At 33.3% G+C, this 25,542-nt stretch overlaps 1 protein-coding gene across 3 annotated transcripts; it reads right to left on the bottom strand.

The window, feature by feature from the left end:
• Positions 1 to 200: 200 nt before the first annotated feature.
• On the bottom strand, positions 201 to 25,542 carry Tmem106b (transmembrane protein 106B). 3 transcript variants are annotated; one of them, XM_026397251.2, is made up of 8 exons: positions 25,398 to 25,542; positions 22,899 to 23,120; positions 18,995 to 19,058; positions 12,592 to 12,751; positions 6,731 to 6,871; positions 6,420 to 6,469; positions 5,672 to 5,725; positions 201 to 4,766 (listed from the first exon to the last, which is right to left on the bottom strand). In XM_026397251.2, the coding sequence occupies exons 2-8, from the start codon at positions 23,116 to 23,118 to the stop codon at positions 4,628 to 4,630; spliced, it is 828 nt and encodes a 275-aa protein (XP_026253036.1). In that variant the 5' UTR covers positions 23,119 to 23,120; positions 25,398 to 25,542; the 3' UTR covers positions 201 to 4,627. The 3 variants fall into 3 exon arrangements, with proteins under 3 accessions (XP_026253036.1, XP_026253037.1, XP_077652082.1); XM_026397252.2 differs by lacking the exon at positions 25,398 to 25,542 and adding an exon at positions 25,126 to 25,359; XM_077795956.1 differs by lacking the exon at positions 25,398 to 25,542 and adding an exon at positions 25,004 to 25,071.

Below are 25,542 nucleotides of genomic sequence, written 5' to 3'. Positions count from 1 at the left end.
ATACAAAATATGCTGAAAACATTTCTCTTAAACACATTTCAATTAATGTAATTAAATAGAAGGCAACAACTTCCTTCTAGAACAGTTAGATTTAGCTATGAAAAACTTGCCATATATTAGGTAAATTAACTCATGAAATATTTTTAGGGTTAAATACAGAGCTTACTATGTTCTTCAATTTAGAATCTATGCTAAACGTGTGTAAAAAGAACTATAGACATAATTGTACGAGCAGTTCAAAAAATGGAAACTACCATTTTTTATCCCTATAGTGACTTTATTTCAGTTGATTTTATCCAAATTAAGGATAAATTTCAAAAAGCCACTGTGAAATTTGTTTTCTTAACAAGCACAAAAATACACAAATGTTCATTCTAATCAGAGGTTTCAGATGACAACTGAAAGTTTTTACTTTGATATAAGTACATCTGGAATACAGGAGTTAAATTTTGATCCAGGCACATCACAAACATATGTTGTTTTAATGTGACAATAAAAATTTTAAAGAAATATTTAACAGTCTTTTTATCCCACCATTTTGAGCACATATTTTTTTCTTAAAAATAAAATGGTTTACAATAAACATCTCATTTAAAATCTGATTTTACAAAAAAGAGAGAGAAATAAAACTAATTACTTTTAGATGCATTTGAGCCAAGTAGTTGCTGCTTCTAGTTACTGTGAGCTAGAAAGCATTACCTGGTGACATTATGGTAAGTGACCTTTTCGTTATAATCTAGTAACTTGATGTTCAATGCATATTGCTTATTAAAGAAGATTGGTATATACTGGAAAATTAAGAAACTTACATCATTTATAAAGTACCTAACTGAAGCGATTTTCTTAAATAAGAAAAATTATTATATAAAGAACTGTTTTTTCTAACTACTTTGAAAAATAAAGAAAATGGTGGGGGAGAGTTAGATACATGGCCTTCAATGAAATATCCATAATTATATTGCAATAATAAGGCTAAGAACCACAAAAGATTCATTAGGCCAAAGTTTCAAGTCTCCTAATATGTTACTTATATTATGTTTGACAGTTACTTCCTACCTATTTTTATATTGCACTGTCATTTCCAAACTATACACCAGAGGATCTGAGGTGAGTTATATTTTGTTTTTGTGAAATTTTTTAGAGAAAGTAATGACCTCATTAGCTTAAGCAAACAAAAACCTACACATAAATAAAACTACAGTCATTTAAATGTTATATACTACAGTAAAGATGGTCATTTAACAATTTTAAAAATTTTATCTGGTATCTAATATTTTCATACTGTTCTTATTTCAAATGTCAAATGCAATAATCACCATTATTTATACATAATTTACTGATACCATGTCAGTTTTATCTTTATTGGAATGATCAAGGAGCATTAAATCTTAATGAAAAAATTAAGCTGTAGAATATTCTCTAAATATCCTCATTTAAAATATTTCAGGGAACAACTTAAAGTCACCATAATCTTATTTCATCAGTACTATTTTGATTGTCACTATTAACCAAGTGAACTTTTCTCTTAATTTTTCATCCCACTAACCTGAGTAAGTAGAGCTTTCCAATGAACATTTTAAATGATAGGGCATAGAGGTGAGACACAGAATAACCAGGTATAGCCCCAATTAAATTATGTACTAAATATGTGATCTCATAGTAAGTCCCTCAATATGTCCATGCTGCTCTTGCTTCTAGGTGAGGATCCTATCATCTTCCTTTGGAATATGATCTAAGAAAAACTGCAAAAGAGGGCTAAAAGTAGCAAATGTGTAATATACATAATATTGACACATAAAGGCTTTATTACAGTGTTGGAGTTTGTGAGAATGACCTAACTATTAAATTGTAACTTAAGTTATTCCTGAAAACATTAGAAAAATGTTGTAATATCATTATCATGTCCCTGGGTAAGGTTTGAGAGCAATTATAAAAATATATTAATACCTATCCTATTCTAGTGTGTAAGAAACCACACTGGACACTGACCTAAGAAAAACTAAAAGTTTCATTCATTATTTCCAGATTGATGTTTTTTATGGCTATATTTTTACCTCTCCTGTAATTTTATTAATTTACAGTCTGTTTTGTTCTAGGCTTATTCTTATAGTTACTCAATTCTCTCTGAACATAGTCATAGTGATTTTATTTTTGTCTTCTACTGGTCTTTTTGCTTTTTTAAAATTCTAGGGTTTTTTTTTTTTCCTGGTTCAATCTCCATTGAAACTAGGTACAACAAAGAGTTTTCATTTTAAATAGCAAAGAAAAGACATTAAAAATTAAATCGTACAAAATGTTCTTCCATTTTCTTGCTTCTTCAGGGGATACTATGCTTGTACTCTAAGAAGGATAAGTCATAAACCATCTGAAAAATCTGTTTAATTTACACTCTGTAATCTTCCAAAGTTAAAACATGTAGAGCAGAAAAATCAGAACTGATTATCATATGAGGCATATCTAAAGAATGACTCTGAAGAAATGAATGGTGACACTGATGTAAAGGGAACACAAAAGCAGGGTGGAACAAACAGAAGTAATAAAAGTTCTGCAAAAAAATTTTTTTTTCCACATGGAGGGCCAAGGAATACTATATCTCTAGTTTAGTAGCTAAATGTGAAGCTGGTCAGGGATGGAGAAACAGATTTAGAATCCCTCCTATAGATACTGGCAATTTTTGAAGTCAAAGGATTAGAATGTTTGATGCAAAAGGGGGCCTAGGTCATTCATAGAAATAAATTATGTCAAAATGAGAGAATGTGGAAAAGTAAAAGGAGAATAATTTAAAAACATACAAACAGAATCAATATCAGAGAAGTATGTGGGTTCTAGGAAAATGGGAGAAAACACAGCAGAAGAAAAATGAAAGTAAAGACTGGGTTTGACTAGAAAGTCTGAATAAATTTAAATGGGCGATCTGGGATTAAAGTAAGAATGGCCCAGTTAACAATGGAATAAAAAAAGAATAAGTGGTAGAAAGAAAGAAGGAAAAGAAAGAAAGAATGAATGAAAGAAAAGAGAAAAGAAAAGAAATATTCTACCCACTTAAAATGTCTACTCAAGAAAACTTGGAGTAAATGATCTGATAGCTAAGGGGAGACCTGAGTGTGTTTAAAGGTCAGAATTAAACAATTAAAGTTTATATTTAATACTTGAAAGAACAGGCTGTTTCAAACCTGCTAGGCACTTGGGGATGGGGGAAGGGAAACCTGATTTCTGTCACTAGGGAACAGAAAAAAATCGACCTCTACCCATTTACATTTTTTGGCATCATACTCAGCTCTATGCTTAGTGGTATGTATTTAAAAGTTCCTTAGAACCTGGAAAGTTAAAAGGCAAAAAGACCAAATGGAAAATGGTACTGGAAATATAAAACAGCAAAATGAACATACCAATAATTTATATGTGAACATAATTTTAAATAAAACTAAAACCAAAAGCATCTAACTTTAGAAATGGAATTGCTAGAAGGTATCATATCCATGTGATGTGCAAAATGATTAGATTTTTAAAACCATAATATAGGTTTTATTTTTATATAGCCATGGCTATTTAGTGGCAGAATTTCTTGAATAATTTCTATCAAAGAAATAATTTCCATGTCTACAACATTCATAAAATTGGCAACTGGGTACCTATTAGTTGTGAAAAGTGTCTGCAACATTTTTTTTTAGTATGGAAAGCAACATAAAAAAAGTGAAGCATCAAAATAGTTTATTTCAAATCTGTTTTATGCCAGATCTAACATATAATTGGTATCTATTCACACTGTATAGGTTTCTGAATTTCATTTCCTATTTTATTTATTTTTATGATCAACTTGCTTAAATTTTGAATCTGTACCACTTCATTTGATGTTTATTAAACCTGATAAAAAGCCATGCATAGTTTATTTACAATATTGTACATTAAAGGACTATGTTTAAAGATCACAGGAAAATTTCACAAAACTATAACTAATAAGGGAAGACACATGAAACACTTCAGAAGTTTTTAATAATTTTAGGTGCAGAATTTTGCAAAGATTATTTTGGTTGGTAAGTATTAGGCAATCACTAGTTTGAAATAAGACAAAATCATGCAAATGAGTAGAATTTCAACAAATTAAACGCTAAAAATATTTAGCTAAAAGCCAAAATACTGTGTAGTTGAAATACTACCATGTAGTAATGGGAATTTATAAAATATGAAAAAATGAGTATTTTTAAAAGTTTTCCATGAATAATAGGCTTTCAGTAATTTTCTATAAAAACATTCAGAACATAAGTTTCTCAAATTATATTTATCACCAATGTCATGTTGTCAGTAAAGGTATGAATTGGAGCTATGACTTTTAAATAATTATTAAGTATAGTATAGAAGTCTCAGTTTTTCCCTTTGTGTCAGGGGAAAAGAAACCGAATCAGTAAATTCATATTCAAGTAACAGATCCTGATACAAATATATCATTAACACAGAATGGAGAGATGCAATAATTTCAAGTCCACATACTTTTAACCAAACTCTTAAAATAGAAGTGTAAACTTTAGGTTTGTTCAACTTAAGATCTCCTATTAGGAAATACCTCCTTCTTGAGAGTTTGGAAAATATTTGAGTATACTGTCTTCTCTAGTTTCACTTCCTTCAGTTTTTACTGTTGTGGCTGAAGAACATTTAGATATTCAGATTGCCCCAGCTGGTAAGTTGTGTTCCTTCCACAGTCGACATATTGGTACCTCTCCTGGGATATCTGTTCAGAGTGGCCAAAGTATGTTGTTGTCACGGTAACTCTAAAAATAAAATAAACAGGGAGAAATGTTCAATAGTTATATGAAAAGGTTTTCTACAGTAAGACTATTTTACACATAAATATCTTTTCCAGGGAAATATTATTTGATTAATGATAATGTTGTAAACATGATCGTCTTAGAGAATATGTCCCCCATGGACACACAAAAAGAGCTATCTGAGCAAGCTGTATGCAAATAAATACATATAATGAATATTTTAAAAATAGTTATCTTTAAGTTTAATAATATATAGTTCCCTCATCATAAGAAACATGTTAATCAAATATTAATTAATAGCCAAAATAGCAAACTTATAGCCAACAATATTTATTGGCTTAGAACATCCATTTTCTAAAGTAATAACATTACTTCTCCTTGTTGCTGTTTGAGATCATTTATCAAAGTACCAAGGAATTGGATGTTGAGCTTCATTCTCCCTGTTCCAAACCCTGCCATTTTTCTGAGCTCCTTTTTTGGAGGGGGGGCAGGGAGTACTAGAGATTGAACTCAGGGGCACTTGACCACCCCAGCCCTATTTTGCATTTTATTTAGAGACGGTCTCACTGAGTGTTTAGTGCCTCGCTTTTGCTGAAGCTGGCTTTGAACTTGCAATCCTCCTGTCTCAGCCTCCTAAACCACTGGGATTACAGGCATGTGCCACCGCACCCAGCTGAGCTCTTATAACACAGATTCACTATTCGGTAGCCATGTGATTCTTCATTATTTCTCAGAACAACCATATCCTAGTTTGTTAAGTGTGCTAATATTTAATTATATATCATTTTTGTAAAGACTTAAAACTCTATTGAGATGGCATTTGTAAAGATGTTGTTTATAATATAAGCTAATGGTATAAATCTAAAATTTTTATAAAAAATCTTTTTCAAGAAAATACTTATACTTACTGCATCATGAGTACTATGTTATGCACTTTGATGGATATAAGTGTGCAGAAATCACTGTTAAAGAAATTAAAAAGCGAATACATAAATTAATACATTACAAATTTAAAATTTTTCTGTGTTAAAGCTAGCAGAGATATTATTAAGAATACTATTTAAGAAGTATATTTTGATTGACATTTTCTATGTTCTAAATAATGATTTATATATTCATGCCTTTTTATTCTAAATATATTTATGCATTCATCACTGAATTTATACAGTTGTTTTAATGTGTGCTACAATTACTTTTACATTTTGCTTACCTTTTAACATTTTAGTAACCAGTTTGCTAGTTACCCAGAAATTATATATCAAAAGATGATGAAATTTATAATTAATTATTTTTATTTAAGAAAACTTATTAACCATTTATACCCAATTTAAAAGCTTTAGAACTTCAAATCAATATTTTTAATCTTACTATACTAACACATTAATATGACACTATGTTTTTTATAACATAATGACTAAAAGTATAAAGTGACATATATGATCCCCTAATATGATGCTAAAAAATAAAAAAATAAATTTCATCTATATAGGTATATATACATAAATGTTATTTATGTTCAGACAGGAAGATGAAAAAAATGACATGAGAGGCCAGAAGAAATATTGCAAAATGTCATGTTAACAGATAAGGGTATAGAAATTTTAAAAGAAAAAGTATATATAGATTTAATAATAAATTATAAAAATCAAAACTTACTACATATAACTCATTTCTTCTGCTATAATAGTAGGTACTGTATAATCAATCTGAAAGGCAAAATAAATAAAAGGGTAAAGAATCAACAGAGAATTGGATCCAAACATAAAAACTTCAAATATATGTCAAAAGTTCAATGAATTAGAAACCTTCCTTCTGAAGAACTTGATTCTAAGATTTTTATCTTATCCATGTAACACATTACAAAATCAAGTTTTTGAAGAAATCTGCAGCCCCCCTTCCCACATAATATGATAGACAAGGCTGAGACTGGTGTAACTCATTCCAAGTATTTCATAAGTGAGACTTACTTGTTTCATATCAAGTGGACCAATATTGGTTATGTTGTTTAAGCGTGCCTTTCCGATAACTGTTTTTGAAAACTGTACTTGAGCAGTGATGTTTTCAACTTCAACAGAATAATAGTTATTATTCGTTATATTTAATGTGTTCTGCAAAAGAAAGGAGGCAGAAATTGTACATTTACTTGAAAAAACAAATATGCATTAAAAATTAACAAGGTAAATAACTTCAGCTGTGGCTATGCTTCATTTATCGAAAGGGAGAATAGTATCACCAAAAAATGTCAAAGAACATTAAATGAACTGATTATTTGGCTTTATGCATGAGTATTTATGCCTATAATAAAAATTTTAAAAAACGGCCTCAGAAAATATGTAGAATGTGGAACAATGAATGCAAGAAAATGTATTTGTGGTCTTAGCAAAATTCAACAAAAATAATTTAAAAATTTCACCCACATTTTTACTAACTTTCATACATGTTTCCACCAACTATATTAGTATTTCTGTATTAAATATAAGATGGCCTCTTAGAATGTTAAACAGTATTGAAATAAACTTTTTTGTTTAAAGGAAATTGGTATGTTAACTTCACATGCTAATGGGCATTTATACCAGCTCACCATGAAGACATAGGTTAGATTCAAGCATGGTTGTAGACAAATGTGGTTGCATTATTCCTGTACTTATATGACAGCTGGGGTTAGTTTCCTCATTTCTAATTCACAATGATAATCTCAAATTACTTTAGAAATTAGCCAAGGAAAATAAGAAAAATATTAAGCTAAAAAATGACAGATAATAAGTAAGACATTCAAACCAGGAATAGGAAAAGATCCCATAAACAAAATCAACAGACATGAAATAATAAATATAGAAGAAATATTTATAAGGCAAATAGCAATAGTTATCATCTATTATATACGAGAAGCCCTTAAAATTTGGATGGAAAAAAATACAAAGGTCAAACTAAAAATAAAAAACAAAAATGTCATACAAGGAGATGCATAAACATATCAAAAAGGACAAATCTAAAATTTTCAAATTCATTTATAGTCAGGAAAAAGTTGATTTAAGTAAAAACAGAATATTACTTTATATTCATCAGGCTAGTAAAATTTGTAGAAAGTGATGAAGTCTATTCCTATTAGGGATATGGTCAAAGATTTCTTTTTACATTACTGGTAAATATTAAATGTGAAGTGTTACAGCTTTTTTGATAAATAATCTAGCAATAAACAAAATTTATGTAAATCTTATGTAGCCATCACAATGAATGGATTAAATCTAAATCAGATAAGAAGTTATTTCCACAATGTATTAACAAGTGAGAAAACCAAGGTGTATAAAAATGTGGAAAAATATTATGTTTTAAAACAATTTTAATCTAAACATGTAAATCTGTATCTATATTAATATCAATCTGGAGAAAGAAATGAAAGCTATAATATGGGAGAAGTGGACAGAAATCAGTCTTAGTAAAAAAAGAGTTAAAAAAGGATGTACTAGAGATTAGCAACCGATGATCATATTTATATTTTCATTAAATTATTATATTTATAATCATAATGGAAATTTTTTAAGATTCCATAACATGGCAGATATAAGTTTTGTTACTTATTAAGTTGTTAGTATTCATGTCAATTTCACTTCTAGACAATAGGAAAGGGGTGGTTAATTTGAGGTCAATGGATCTCCTGAAGCAGACTAAGAAATGGGATTGAAGAGAACGTTAGAACCCTCTCTATATGCAAAATAATGTTGGTTTATGTGTTTTTTTGTTACAAGTGTCCATAATTGTCATTAGAATACTAAAAGGAAAAATGATGCAAAACAAGTTGAAAACAAAAATACTAGGAGACTTAGAAAAAGATATATGGAGTGTTAGAAAACACAACGATAAACGTTGAAAAAAAACAACAATAAAATAATAGGATGAACGACAATTTGGTACTACAGGGAAGATTTTTTTCAATCTTTTTTCTTTCTTTCTTTCTTTCTTTCTTTTCTTTTTTTTTTTTTTTGCAGTCTCTGGTGATAGAACTCTATGGTACTCTGCTTCTGAGCTACACCCCCAACTCTTTATTTTCAGACAGAGTCTTGATATGTTGCTGAGGCTGTCTATGAACTTGAGATCCTTCTGTCTCAGACTCCCAAGTTGTTGGAATTGCAGACCTATGCAACAGTGCTTGGCTACAGAGCAGTTTTTTTTTGTGCTGAAAGCAGTAAGGATTGATTTAATTTCTAAGTCAAATGGGTGAACAATCATCAGCTTTAAAATAAAAATAACAATCAGAGGTCTTAAACTTTCTATGATCTTGAACTGACAAATTTACTTTCAGTAGTTTATTCTAAAGAAACAACCTGAAATAGAAACAAAGTTTAAGCACAAAGATGTTTTCTGGATAAATATTTGTAATAATAAAATTCACACAAAGGACTACATGTGACAATTTAATATGGAAAAATGTGGTGTGTTCTCAGTTAAAATGTGCATGTGTATGCATGTGTGTATGTGTCCTTTATATATAAATATATAAGAGAATGACAACAACTGTTAATATAATGAATATGTAATATGTGAATGTATGTATGCACTGTCAGAAAATATACAGATGTTATAGTTAACTATGTTACAGTAGGAGTAAAAATCTTTATATGTCATAGGAATTTTAAATGTCTAATAATAACAATTACATAGTTTCATACGCATAAAGACAGTAAGTGTGACTATGATATTATGACATATATTTTTTGATTTTTACCCACTCTTCCTGGCATAGCCCTTGTTATTTCCTAAATGCTAGAACCACATGGTTAAAGTATTTGTCCTTTTATCCTTGCTCCCTGAAGCAGCTGTGAAAAAGCTTCACAGCAATAAAGGTGAAAGAGTCTTTTGTTTCAATGCCAGGACGCATCAGGCCTCAGAAGGCACAATCTCTTTCTTGACCTTCCCTTGCCCACCTTTCACGGGCTCCTTCTTTTCCCCATGGCAGAATGTAGAAAGTGGAATTTTCTTTCCTAATGTTAGTCACAGAAACTAAAATCATTCTCTAATCTTCCCCTGCCTCTATGTCTTGGAGATGGCCATTAGGAAATTCTCTAATTCACCTTGTCTGAGAGATCATAAGACCCTAACTTCAGAAGGGGTCTGCACCATCCCTGGGATAAAGGGGTGCTGCTCAGAGAGGCCAAGCAGAATTTGAACACACAGGTCTTGTTGGGTTTCCTCATTCAGTTCATATCCATTTTGTCCAATCAAAACTGTCCATCTTCAATCATGCATATGTAATGAATTCTCCATAAGAGACCAAAAGAATAGGGCTCAAGGCATTACTGATATAAGAACACATGGAAGCTTACAGGAAGGTGAAATGTACTCATCCTGTACAAAGGGTGGTGCACTCCTACTCCTCAGAGTCAGAGTCCTGCTCACTGGAACCTCCAAGACTCCTATATATCTCTTTATCTGGCTGGTTAGTTACATGCTTTAAAATATCCTCTATAGTCAACCAGTGACTATATGTTTAATGTTTCCCCAAGTTCTATGAGCTGCTCTAGCTATTAAATCTGACCCAAGCAGAGGGTTGTGGGAACCCCAAATTAACAGCAATTGACATATGAAGTGGGGAGCAGCCTGGTGGGACTAAACCTTCAACCAGTGACATCTGACTCCAGGTAGAGTCTGTATCCTCTGGTATCCTTTGCAGCACTGTTACAGTTTGTATGTGAGGTATCCTCATAAAACTCATATGTGAGACAATGTGAGAGGATTCAGAGGGGAAATGATTAGGTTTTGAGAGCCTCAATCTAATCAGCAAATTAATCCCTGACAGTATTGACCAAGTGGTAACTGGAGGCATGTGGGGTATGGCTGGAGGAGGTGGGCACTGGGGTGACTTTGGATATATATTTCTGTCTGATGAGTGGAGTCTTTTTCTCTGCTTCCTATTCATCATGTAAGCTACTTCTCTCTGCCACACTCTTCATCCATGATGTCCTGCCTCACCTTACACCCCAAGGAATGGAGCCAGCCTCTCATGGACTGATACCTCTGAAACCATAAGCCCCTAAATAAACCTTTCCTCATCTACATTTGTTCTGCCCAGGTTTTTTAGTCACAGCAGTAAAAAAGTTGATTAAAACAAGCACTGACTGCCTACTTGGTGCTGGGGAGAAGCCCCAAATATCATAGGATCATAGAAGTAATCTATATTGTTTATGTATAGTAAGAGAAACTGCTTTTTTTCTATATCCTCATTAACTAAAGGAAGAAAAAAGTAGTATATATATCATTACTTACATTTCTATTTATTTTTTTAAAATACAATATAATTCTGCTTTTCAAAATATTGTTATGGAACCTATTGGCCTCTTATCTTAGTGCCTGCTAGTGAAGCCTAATTTCATCTAAATAGTGCTCTTCTTATTAAATGTTCAATTTTTCTTAATTGAATTATGAGGCAGTATCCCTAAATGTGTGAATTCCTACATGATTATTTAAACTAAAATATCATGTTCTTATTCAAATACATTGAAATTTTTTTAAAGTCACTTTTTTATTATTTATTATTATTTATTTGCAGTATTTAATACCAGAGCAGACTTTTGAAACAGGCCAAAAAAATCTGGGTACTTTTTTAAACAGTTTACAAAAAGAAAAATATCTTCCTTGTACAAAAGGGCTATTAAAATGGGAAAATGATAAACAATAATTTCCCACCCATATATAATTCTTTATAATTTAATTAGCCTTGTTATGTTTTATTCACATACATATTTTTCCCAAAGATATAGTTTGTTTTTAAGCCCTCAGATTATCAACTTTTGATATTAAGCAATGAGGATAAATGGATCCATAGGAGTTCTTTTTTTTTTTTTTCCCTGTAATTAGGGAGCAATACCATTTTAACATGCTATTCCCCTTTACTCTCTATCCCTCCAAAACTTTCTCCTCCCAAGTACTACAACAGTCATTTGCCACAACATTAACTACTTGTTTCTACAAGGAAAATCAACCAATTCCACTGTCACAACCAAGCAGATTACTGCCACACTGACACACCTTGGGCCTGAAGATATAAATGACTATGAAATACATGACTAATATATACATTCCCTTCTAATGACAGGGATAGCAATCTATGCTCTTTTTATTTTAGTTATTTATTTTAAGATACTTATTTTACACTGAAGCGTTATAGTTATACATAATAATGAGATCAAGTTATATGCATGTACAAATATGGCATAAGGAATCCTGGCTCCTTTTAAACAAATATTAATGTGTAAAAAACAGATGACCCAATCTGATTTCTTTATTTTGGGAATGGGAGGCTAAAAGTTTCTTTTGAAAGTACTGTACTGGGAAACACAGAGAACATTTTCACATATACCAACACATGACAGAGAAATCAAAGAGCTATATGTATCTGTACTTTAAACACAATAAATATATGATCTACTAAAATAATGAGAATCATATTTCCCAAAATGCAAGGGAGTGGAAACGGTATATTTATTACATCTACTGAATCAACTATGTTAATACCTTGCTTGGATCTATTTGGAATCAAATGTTGAAAAGTAAATTATTTTTAAGACTCTTTTTTTCTTTGTCAGAAATTGTTCAGTTTATTGTACCCTCCGAAAGAAATCTCCAAATGTCAAATAATTCTGTATACACAGAATTGCCAGTATTGGGCATTTTCAGCAGAATCAGACATGATAGAGAAGGGTCAATATAGCACAGACAAACAAAAAGTAAATCAGCCTGTGTCACATTTAACAAATATTATCTCAATACTAAAGGTCCTGCTTAACAAGATAAAAAATGAAGTAAAATATTTTTAATACAAATTTGTACTTACTGTGATATTTAAATATATTGTTCGCTTTTGAACATCATAACTGACATATGCTGATTTTACGCCAATGTATTTCACGTCGATAGAGCGAGGGAAAAGGAAAAACACAGCCAATCCAGAAAGGAGCAGACAGACAAACACAGATGCCATCACATACAGCTTTCTGAAAAGCAAAGGGGAATATTTAAATGTATGAGAATCAAAAATTATATAACATAATGTTTGGAAAGAGATTTTCAACTTGAATTTTTCTTCCATATATCACACTGGGCAAGAAAACATGTATACTTTTACCATATTCTCATACCCTAAAACTATTGGGGTGAATTGCTCTGAGTCTAAAATGTTCTCCTTAGAAGATGAATTTACCCTTTTGGAGAATGGTATTTCAGGCTTACAATAGACCATTTACTAAAGTGATTCCCTAACATGCTTCATATTAGAATCAAGCTTAGGAGCTTTATAGAAATAGAGATTTCAAGATTTCCTTCTCACTACACTGAAGCAGAGTTTTCACATAGGAGTTTCACAATCTTAAGATCCCCTAAAGTCACAGCTCATCAGATCGGCCTATGAAGTTCTTAAAAATAAATATATAACGATTTGTCCCATTAATCTCACCGAATATGATCAGTCTTCTGAGTTTCCTCATGCCAAAATATTTATAAACTCAGTTTAAAAAATATTGCTTACACTAGTCTAATTGGCTTTGAAGATGTTGTTACACTGTTTTTTGAAATGAATTAAAAAGATAATATTAAGCAGTATAAGACAAGGGCAAGGGAAAAAACAGCCCCCACCCCCCCGCAAAAAAAAAAAAAAGGCTAAAACACCTGCCTTTGCTATCCTCCTAATGCCCTAGAAATGTCTCTTCTGATTTTCTTTCCAATCTCCACACAAGAAATTTTCCTTTTTTTCTTCAAGGTTATCCTCTTAACTTAGAGATCCAAATTTCCTGATTTTTTCAATATAGATTCCTCTGCTAAAAGTCCCTTGTTATTCATCTTAAGTCACTTATTTCATCTTCTTTATATTCTAGTCATAACAAAAAAATTCATTTTATCTTTTCTTCCAGTTTCTTCTCCCCCAAAATATTCTATGCCTTGATGAAGTTAATATTTGTGTACCTCAAAAGAGCCTCCTGAGGATGTATTCTTTTTTATTTCAGTATTTTAAGTTGCTTACAGAAAAAAAAGCGCAAAATGGTTTATTAAAAAAAAACCAAGTAAATAAAAATTTGCCACTTACTGTTAAATCCATGCTAATATACTGAGCAAACAAACCAATTATCACTCGTTTGTTTTGGACTTTCTCAGTCTGAGTAGGGCAGTGATCACTATTGGATTACTAATAAGTACTTTGAATACATGTTTATAGTACCTATAATACACTCAAATACCTAAAAGAAATATAAAAAGAGTTTAAAATCAACATGATAAAAAAATCTGAAACTCAATGGATTTTCTATACAATACTGTTTTATTTTTAATTACTTGTGTGCAGATGAGTCCACCAGAATCAATTTAGTGCTTAGGGCCTATAAGTAAGCCGTAGTTGTGAATATATGAACCAGTGTTCTAAATTACTTTGCATATTCAGTTTAAACCATAGCAAATATTGAAGCTTATGGGACAATAAAATAACATTTCATGCAATATTTCATTCCAAATTGAGAATGTGGCTATTTCATGACAATGTATATAGATCTTTATTATAAAATTAATCAGTACTGTTTTTCCTTATGATCCTAGAGAAAGCAAGAAAATCCTGGTAGTTACATAGTGTTAATGAAGTTGTGTGGTATATGTGGCATCAAGTTAGAATTTAATTACCTCCATTCCCTACCTGCACCATTTAAAGTAATTTACTCTTTTACTTTAAAATCTATAGGTTTTGAGGATTAAATAATATAGCTAAAGTATATAGCCAGAATAATAAATAAATAATTTCATAACTGCCTCAAACATAACTTCAACTCATATGCAAATAAAGACCCAAAGTTGTTTCTAAAATAATATTATTTTAATACAAGTTGAAACAACTTTCTGGCCTTTCTGGTGTGAGCTCTGCAGATTATTTTCTCTGCTTCTACAGAGTGGTCTTCCCCAGGTTCAGGGACTTTGTGACATACTACACTGATGAAAACTGAGCAGCAAGTTAAGTGCAGTCTCTGCAGCTTTCCACCCTCTGCTGCTCTGCCCTGATTGCTCCAGTGATCTTGCTTCCAGGACTCACATAGCACCAGCTTCTTGCACCAGGAAGACTGCTACACTCTGTCTGGGTTCCTTTTCTTGTGCTGCAGTCTGGAACCTCTTTCCAGACAATTAGTACAATTATAGGGCTTAGCACATTTGTTTTCTTTTTTCTAGGGATGACTGTCCTGTGCTGTCTGATGTCAAGTGTAAAAGTATTATTTCATGTATTTATCCAGTTTCTTAGTTATTTCAGGTAGGAGGATAAATCTAGTCTGTTATTCCATCTTCTTCAGAAGTGGAAAGCCAATTTATTTGATTGTATCTTTTTGCTTTTATGCTGAAAATCTTGTTCCTTAATGGCATTTACATACTTACTTATTTGCTTTATGTATAGTAATTTCAAAATTATATCAATAGTACTCCTAACAATGCAACTATTGAATACATTTTAACATTTGTTGTGGTTCCCTTAGATATTTATAATGTATCATTAAAAAGTAACATTCAAAATACAATAATTTCACTGTGCCTTGCCCGGCTGCCTATAAACCCAGTGGCTCAGAAGGCTGAGGCAGGAGGATCACCAGTTCAAAGACAGCCTCAGCAATGGTGAGGCGCTAAGCAACTCAGTGGGACCCTGTCTCTAAATAAAATACAAAATAGGGCTGGGGATGTGGCCCAGTGGTTCAGTGCCCCTGAATTCAATCCTGGGTACTCCCTGCTCCCAAGAAATACAATGATTTCAAGTTATGTGTTTTAACTTTAATGTACAATATGTAGATACACATACATACCATATATATGCAAATAATAGATAACTATAAATATGTATGCATACATGTAATATACATATGTACATAATTCCAAAGGTCAAACAACACACACACACACACACACACACACAGATTTTACTTGCTTACCTGCTCATTCTTCAAAGTGAATAGGTAAACCAATTTTATCATTTTTCATTTATCAATGCATATGTTGTTTGTTTTTTTTTCCCAAGAAAACAGTTTATTAAAGACAATGTTCAGCTGGGTTGTAGCTCCTGCCTGCAATGCCAACTACTTGGCCCAGGTCAGAGGATGTCCAGTCCAGTGCAGGGAGCCACCTTCCCAAGCAGATCTCAACAATGGCTAAGCCTCTGGCAGTTCCCCATACCCCCAGTCTCCCCTGGGGGCCCTTTGGAAAGGGGGAATCAAAGGCACAGGGAACCCAGACAACACTGAAAAGTCTGTAAATCTCTGAATTCCCTCTGTAGTCGAGGGAGGGTTAGGTTTGGACATTTCCCCAATTGGACATGAATGTCAAACCCACTGGCCACTAGAAATTAGGCATATTGAAAATAGGCTAGAGTTAGGGGTACCCAGTAATAATGCTTCTAGGGGAAACTACATTTCCATTTCACTCCTGCATGTCCTCTTTAGTGGGCTTCCTAGTAGCTTAATAGGGTCCATGAGACCAGGGTTCTCTACCCCCACTGGCAACTCAATATGCTAGTCTTATCTTCATGTGAACAATTAGCTGAGGCCAGGGTGGGCAGTGCTCAAGCCTGTAATCCCCAGAGGACTGCAGCAATAGTAGGTGAGCCTGGACAATTTAGCCAGACTGTCTCCAAGGGCTGGGATGTGGCTCAGTGATTAAGACCACTGGATTTAATTGCAGGAACCAAAGAAGGAAGAATTAGCTTACTCTGGGGGCATGAAGACTTACTGAGGGCTGGACATTGGTGCAGAAGTCGCAGACATCCAGAAGTGTGGCTGTGCAAATCAAAAGGCACACTGGCTCCCTGAGGCCTCCTCAGACAGCAAATGTATATGTGTTTTCAAATAAAAATTTGTTCTGGATTTTACACAGTTCTCCCTTTTTTTCCATTCTAATACTGTGTAAATGTAGCATAATTTACTAGTTCTCTATTATTGGCTACTTTTGTTGTTTCTATTACACATTGGCATATTGAATAATTTGTGCAAATGCCATATACTATATTTGACAACTATCTATAGAATAAATTTTTCCAGGAGCCCAAGAGTAAATGCATAAGTAATTTTGCTAGATAATGCCAAATTCCCATTCACTAGAAGGGATGAGTATATGTGTTTTCCCTTAGTGTTGCCAACAAAATATGTTGACTAAATTTTGTACTTTTGCCAATCTGATACAAATAGTGTCTCAGTGTAGTTTTAATTTGCATTTCTTTTATGAATAAGATTGAACATTTTTTTTTAATTTAAAGGTCATCTGCATTTCTTTTTTTGTGAAATAGCTGTTCATAGCTTCTGCTCTTTTTTCTTTTGGTAATTGGCCCTTTTCTTCTCAAATTTTAAAACTCTGTGGATGATTTGCAGACATTACTTCCTAGTTTGCCATTTGTGTTTTAATTTTAATTAACATTTTGTTTTCAATTTGTAAAAGTTTATCTACACTGTTTAAAATTTATTTATCTTTCTTTCATCACTTCTGGACTCTAAATCATAGTTGGAAAAATATTCCCACTCTCAGGTTATAAATGCTTTAACCCAAATTGTTTACATCCTCATATGTCACATACATTTTATAATAAAGGGTCAGATTGACTGTTGGTAAAATTCTTGGTTCATTTTATTTCCATAATTACTAAATGTTCTATGCTTCAGCTTATTTATTCAATACACTGTCATCAAGAAGTAATGTGTCAATTTTGTTGTACCCTTAATGAATTAATTGATCATTCTGCCTGAATGTTAAAAGAGATTTTTGCCCTTTTTTTATCTTTAAAATCTAAAAACTTTATTAGTTTGAATTATTTTCAGGATGGTGGCATGTCTTTTTAATATGTAGGGTCATGTCTTCTTTTGCTTTGGAATGTTTTCCTGAATTAAACCTTTAGTTATTTGTTCAGTTGTATTTCTTTGATTTTCTTCTTTGTAGGAGCTCTAATGACATGCATGTTCAATATTCTTTATATTCTATGGAATTTTTTTCTCAAATCTTTCTCATTAATTTGTCTATATGCTTTCATTTACCCCTGTTTATTCTCAATTTCCCTTACTTCACTATTTAGAATATCTTTTTGCACTTTTGTTCTTCTAGTTTTTTTTGGGGGGGAACATATTTTTCTAATTATTTTAAAGGGTCTATATGGTTCACATTCTCCTACTGTTTAGTTATCACATTTGTGAGCTTTTTAATTTCTGACTTAGACAGTTCTGTCATTTAGCTGCTATATTTTCCTTAATTTTTATAGTACATTTTATATTAAGTTCTCATCTTTTCCACAAGCTTTTACTACCTGTTAGCAATTTGGGGGGTTCCATCCCTGTTGTTCAAATTTAAATAAGAAAATTTTTTTAGTTGTAAAACAATGTTTCATGTAGGGAGATGGAGATAGGACAGGGTTCTAGGTTCACTGCTCATCTCCATTAAACAGATGGCTTCCATGCATATTCACCTCCATAGATCTATGATTCACTTCCTAGTATTTGAAACCTTTCTCTTATTCTTAGTTCCTGCCCAGCATGAAGTGGATCCCAACCCAACATGTGTGTGTGTGTGTGTGTGTGTGTATGTATGTTTTTTTTCCTCCCTTTTCCTTAGAATGTATGTCTTTCCTTTCATAAGAGTTTCTGTTGAGGTCGTCTAAGGTTTTGGAGGACTGAGGATGGTCTAGTACCTTATGATTTTCTCAAGACCTCTATGGCATTTTTGAACTCTCTCCAAATTAGAGCATGTACAGTGTTCTCATTTTAACAAGTTATTTTTGAAAGTATTCTGAGTTGGGTTCTTTTCTTTGGGGGCAAGTATCAAGTATTTACTCTGTACATCAGGATTCTTAGGAACTCCCTTTCACTTCCTATTACCACTGCCACATAGCTACTAAGCATGTTTGGTTCCTTGTCATCACCATAGTTTGAATACCCATTTTTATTTGTAGTTGATAGGAACACCTTATTACCCATTTTTGGATAAAAAGGATGTGTATGTGTTTCCTACTATTATTCTAAATCTGATTTAATAAGAGACTTGAGAATATGGAGATACCATGCTGCTTTTCAGACCTTGCCCAGATAGGAATCCTTTTGTATTCAATGACATGAAGCATATGATGGAATAACTTTACAAGTCATAACATCTTTCCTCTTAGTAGTCTTAGAGTAATTACTTATACATAATTTGAAAATAAAAAGATAAAAAAAAACAGAAAGCATTGACATTTTCTCATAAGCACTTACGTTCTTCTTGGCCTTAATCTCTGATCACTATATGGAATCAATGCCACCAACTGGTTTTCTTGCCCTTAAAGTAAAAGCAGATTTAGAGATTTATTAACATGATTAAATAAAAATAGTGATACTCCATTATAATCTGATTTGGAAAGACCAGAATACCATTTGGCTCCCATCTCATTTCTTAGTCAACAGTTGTCCAAATTTTCAAAAAAGTATACAGCGAAAGTGTACCATACTTTTTCACATTAGATATTTAGCTAATAAAAATATATAATAATGAAGGCTCTGTTACTCTTTTATCCACTGAAAAAAATCTAAAAAGTCCTAGCTTTCAAATGATCAGAATTTACCAGGCCTTCCCTCAACTCCACTGTTTCCCATTAAGACTCTGATTTGGTGACATAGTATAGTGATAAAGCCACATCAGTGTTTATGGTAGTGTAATTCACAATAGCCAAGTTATGAAACCAGCCTAGGAGCCCTCCAATAGATGAATGGATTAAGAAAATGTGATTATATATATATATATATATATATAGTTTCATTCTTCTGTATGGCTAAGAAAATCTCTACTGTATATGTATGTGTGTGTATATATATGTAGGTGTGTGTGTATACAGTAGAGATTTTCTTAGCCATACAGAAGAATGAAATTATGGCATTTATCAATGGATGGAAATGGAGAACATCAGACTAAGTGAAATAAGCCAGACTCAAAAGTCAAGGGTTGAATGTTATCTCTCTCACATGCAGAAACTAGAACAAAGCAAGGGGGAAAAATAGGAGAGATCAGATACAGATACCATAAGTATAGAAGGAAAACCAGTGGAAGACAGAGACTGCAGAGAAAGGAGGAGAGTTGAGAAAAAGAAAAAGTGGAATGAATTTGACAAAATTATACTATGTGCAAGTATAAATATGCCACAGCAAATGCCACCTTTATGTATATTTATAAAGCAACAATTAAACATAAATACATAACTAAATAGAAGCAAGACCAGTAGAGTACAGGAAGAGTAAAGGGAAGAGGAAGCAACAGGGACTAAAATGGAACAAATTAAATTTCATACATGTATATTTATGTCAAAATGAACCCAATGATTGAAAATCATATATTAGGGAAATAGAGTCACAGGCTTGAGAATAAAAAGAAAAGAAATGAGAGAAATATAGTATGATTCTTAGTATCATTAAGGACCACTTGAGATTAGTAATGAGACCAGTGACCTCTTAAAGCTTGAGACTTAGAATATATCCATTTTTATTTTCAAGTGGAATAGTACAAGAACCTCTAAAGCAAAAGAGTTTCAGGAAAGAGAGACAGCAACATGTTTTTCTGCTGTCATTCAGATAACCAAATCAGAGACTTTGTGTGGTGTGTGTGTGTGTGTGTGTGTGTGTGTGTGTACTTTTATTAATTAATACTGTATTTCCCTAATTCACACCCTCAATACAACTTTTTAAAAGCACAATTTCATAATTTCAACTTTAGTCAAATCTTTAATATTTTCTCTCTCATCGTTATTCTTGATTCATGATATGTAAATAGAACAGAACTTTCACAAGCCTCTATTACCATATTGATAAGAATTCTGAGATGCCCTAAATTAAGTCACAGGCCAGAGAATGAAGAGAAAAGAAATAAGAGAAGTTCACATTAATTCACAGAATCAAGCTAAATCAACAATAAAAACCTTTCTACATTCCTTTCCTTATGGTGAAGATTATCTATCAAGGCCACATTTTATTCTGCTTTAGGAACTATCCAACCACAAAGTAGTAAAAAATTCTCTTTTTAGATTATCATCCTATCCCAGGATTTTGCCTGCTTTATGTTGTCCTGACCTCAAATCTACAGCTAATATAGATTCAACATAAATAATTTTATGTCTCTTCTCCCAAAATTTTATTATAAAACACCTTGGCCCTATGGTCCAGTATACTTTTTTTTTTTTTTTTTTTTGACTACTATATATCCATGCTGCTGGTGGCTTGGGGAATTTGTCCCAGAACAGGTCCTTTTACCTTTGGGAGAATCTATAACTGTTCAATAAATCCTTTATTTCAGAGACCTCTCGCCTTAAAATTTTGATTTAGCAATATCTACTCCACTACTTGTTTCTAAGTCCAAACACAACTTTCTCTTTTATTACTAAGAATAAGCTTCCTATATTCTCCTATAAAAACAGCCTCTACACTTGTGCACTAGATTCTCATCACTTTTATTTACTTAGGCACACTGTTCCAATACTTCTCTCATCTCTTGCATTGCCAGTATTTTCTCTATGGGTCACTTTCATCTGCATACAAACATCCACTATTCATCTATCTTTAAAAAACAATTCAACTCCTAACTTCATAACCCTCTCCAGCTATTACTTCTCTATTCTGCTTTTCTATAGAGCGAAACTTGTCAAAAATAAACAAACAAATTTTCTCTCCACATAACTTTTCCTACATGCTCTTGATTGCACTCTACACATATTACATATGCTTTTACAAACTGCTCTTTTAAAGCTCTCCAGGGGCCTCCATACCAGTAATCCAATGGTCAGTTCTCAGTCCTCATATAACTTGATGACTTGATAACATTAACAGTTGACCACTCTTTCCTCCTTGGTCCACTTTGTTCACTTATCTTTCAGGACACCACAGACACAGGAACTTCCTCCTCCCACTATAGATGCTCTTTCCTGGTGTACCTTGACAAATTCTTTCTCATGTCACTGATCTCAAAATGCTGCAATGTCCCAGGTTTCATTGCTAGGATCCTTTCTTTTTTCTATCCACACTGATGAAGGCTTGTTCTTGCACTTGAATTCTAGATCCTTGTAAAAACTGCTTATTAAAAGTAATTACTTTGATGTCAAATAGGCATCTGCAAGCACATATGTCCAAAACTGATCTCCTAATCCATGTTCTGACAAATATACACAACTCTTTTTTCTCTGCTATAATAAGCTGCTACTCCATTCTCTCTGTTGCTCAGATGAAAAAATTTAGAGCCATGCTTGATGACTTTCCAAACTACAGCCCAGCTGCCAAAATTGGTCACATCTCAGAAACATAACTAGATTGCTCAAACAGCATCCCCCCATCTCTTGTGCATTAATTTCTTCACATACAAATTCTTTTATTCTCAACTAGCTATTATTCCCAAAAAGATAAAACCATTGTATTCACTGGCCAATGCAAATGTAAACTATTTCACCTCTAACTCAAGACATTTCTCAGACACTATGGTATAACTTCTACTGTTAATCTGTCTTTCTTTCAGTGTCTCTCCAGGGTCATATGTCTACTTACCACACAGAGAACAAAAACAGCCCAAGGTGCCTTTATTATTTTTACTTATTCCACAGCAACTAAAATAGTCTACAATGAGCACATTTCCCTCTGACTTTGCCTATGGTACACCACAAACTGAATTTTTTCCTCTACTTCGCTCAACTTCATATACCTTGAAATTCCCTTTAGGAAATAGCTAACTAGGACATGGGCAACTTACTACTATTCTTTAGTAGTAAGTAATGAAATTACAAATGTTGGATCACCAAATTACTTAAATTGTTTCCAATAAGCGATGTTGCAAGGCAATTACAATATGATCTCTAAAGATGGCAAACAGCACTATAAACTTTTCAGTGAAATGACAATGCATATGGCTATAATAGAAAGCAGGAAAGAAAAACTACTGGACAAGTGAAATCATTTTCAAGAGTGTTTTAGGAACCTTCATATATATATATTTTTTTCTCTGTGTCCTTTTGACTGGATAACTGATAAGCAGTTTTAACTTTAATTTTGAAGCTTTTAAAATTGAGTTGCTTAGACCCAGAGGTTCTATAATATTCAAGCAAATGCCTAAAATCATTCTTTAAAGGAAAAATAATATAACAACACATACCCCTAGGAATTCTTCCTGTTCCTTGACAAGTGGGACAAGTGACACTATCTCTTCCTGTAAATTCCACATATGGAAACTGAGAGACATCTCCATTTCTTCCATCTTCATTATGGACTTCATTATTAACCAGTCCATTTCTCATGTTTTCAGTTGATGTGATTCCATCATAAGAATCTTCTTTACTTGTATGCAAAGGCAAATGAGAAAGAGACTTTCCCATGTCTAATGAAAAAGAAAAATCTTACAGTAAACCTCAGGGGAAAAAAAGTACACTTAAACTCTATGAGATATTTATGCTAATCTAATTACTTCAAAAGAAACTTGAAGAGAAAGTTCAAACTCTTTTCATATTAGAATTAAACCCAATCAAAATAATGTCTGAAACAAGGAAAACATTTACTAGAGTCCAAAAGAGTTCTTCATGCTACTGGGGAAAGAACGTAGGATCTTGGGCAAGCTAGGCAAGCACTCTACTACTTAGCCATATTCCCCAGCCCTCAGAAATGTAGAAAAAAAAGTCTACACCTTCTTAAATAAAGTAAAGACACATCCTACCTTTTCTTAGAATAAAGCAAAGACACATTCTACCTTCAAACCAGTTGGCACTAAAGGCCAAAGCTGCTTTAGAGAAATGAAACTAGTTATTATAGGTATCACTAGGTAATTTCAAAGTAGTACTTTTTACTCATTTAAAATTCACACTACTGAGAAATCTTCGCTTCCATTGTTAGATTTCTTATTGAGAATACTCAAAAAAACTAAAAAATTCCAAATCATAGATATTCTTCTTTTGTTCAACACTTGGCAGTTAATATTATAAATTTAAAATTCTAAAATACTAAATATAATTTACCAATACAAGGAGCAAAATTGAGAACATTAACTTCAAAATTTTAGGATAACAGTATCAAAATAACATGGAAAAAATAAAATATGAATTCAAAAGCCAAATAAAAATAAATAATTATTAGGACCTCTCCAAAAAACGTCTGCAGTAACATTGCAGTTAAGCTTATACAATTTCAAGGCTAAAAAGAATTTTGAAAGTCACCTAATACAACCTGATGATATTTTGAGAAAAAAAATAAAATGGGAAAGTAAACTAAAAAAATAACACAATTCCACTCTGACTAAATTTGACCAAGTACAGATTATTATAGACATTCATACATATATTTCTTTTAAAAATTCTCATTTATTTGAATAAGGAAAACTGACACTATTTCAAATTACCCCACAGTATGAAAAAAAAATTGCTTTCTAAAATTGGTATACCACATATTTGTTGAAATTACTCATAATGCAAGGAGCAGGATGAAGAAATCATACAAGTTGAATACAAGCTTAAAATTGTACAAAATGGAATAAAAATTTTTTTCATTATTAAAAAATATGTACACACTGTCCACATAAATTCCAAAACATAAATGACTCATGCTTCCTTAAAAACAACAAAAAAAGTATTAATCTGGCTCACTGACATTAAGTGAGGGCCAAACCGCACTTGCCAGCCACAGGTGGTTCAGGGGTGAATGCTAATCATCACTGTCCTCACCTACTGTGACCTTGGAGTCTTGGAACTACCAGAACTGGGATCAGTCTCAAAAACAAGCTTTCAGGTGCACCCTTTCTGGGTTGTCAACACACCACGGGTGGAAGGTGCACCCTATTGGAAAGCCTTAGGGGAAATGACTCAGAGGACAAGCCAAGTGGCTTTTGGTCCTGGCCTGTTTTCTATTCTAATGTAACCACCACCTTGACTGATTCTGCTTTAGGCAGGTGTTTGGACAATCGCCCAGACTTTGCCAGGTATTAAGAATCCCTGCCTTGCCTACTACATTTTCTTCACAACATTGACAAATTTAACCACTTTATTCTTGGAGACCTATTGGCTTCATAAGGAATGCCAGACCCCTTTCTCCCTTCCTCCTGCTCAATATTTTTATCGCAGTCTCTTGCTGAAAAAAACCAACATGGTTCTCAGGTTCTGTTTCGAGAGAGGGGGAAAAGATGAATACAACACTCCAATTTAAATAGATCGTGATCTTTCTGTGCATAAACTGGTTATAGTTCCAAAAGGGCACGAAAACGAAGAAAATCAGCACCTTTCAAAAAGCTCCATACACAAAACCCAGGACATAGGCTACTCTGTAAAGGTTAAACGTAAGATCCAGGCAAGTGTGCAAGAAAAGAAAACCGTTTCAAGAACAGAAAAACCAAGGGCCACCTGGCCTTTCGAGGTGTGGGGGCCTGGACTCAAATCTCAAGCGCCAGGAGTGGACAAAGCCGGGAGCTCCCTGGCAGGAGGCTGGGTGCGGGTAAAAGGAGGTGACAACACCTTCATCACTAGCCCAGCGCGGCGCCGCGACATCCGGCGGGCCCTGCTTCCCCGCAGCCTCCCCTCCTCCACCTCCTTGACAGGCCCGGATCTTGGCGAGGCACGCAGCTGGGCCCCGCAAAGGAAGGGGGCCTGGGCGCTGCACGTCCGGGGTCGCTCACCGGCACGCGGGGCGCTGCGCAGTTCCGGGCTGCTCCGGGCCGGATAGGCCCGAGGACAGGGTCACGGAGTCCGCAGTCCCAGTTGCTAGAGGGGTGGGAGCGAACGGCCTAGAGCGTCCGGCAGCCGCCGAGATGGGCGGGGGAG

The sequence above is a fragment of the Urocitellus parryii genome, chromosome 3 (assembly GCF_045843805.1).
Source record: "Urocitellus parryii isolate mUroPar1 chromosome 3, mUroPar1.hap1, whole genome shotgun sequence".
In the NCBI taxonomy this organism is placed as follows: Eukaryota; Metazoa; Chordata; class Mammalia; order Rodentia; family Sciuridae; genus Urocitellus; species Urocitellus parryii.
The sequence above is the reverse complement of the archived record's forward strand: the minus strand, read 5'-3'. Positions and strand labels throughout refer to the sequence as shown.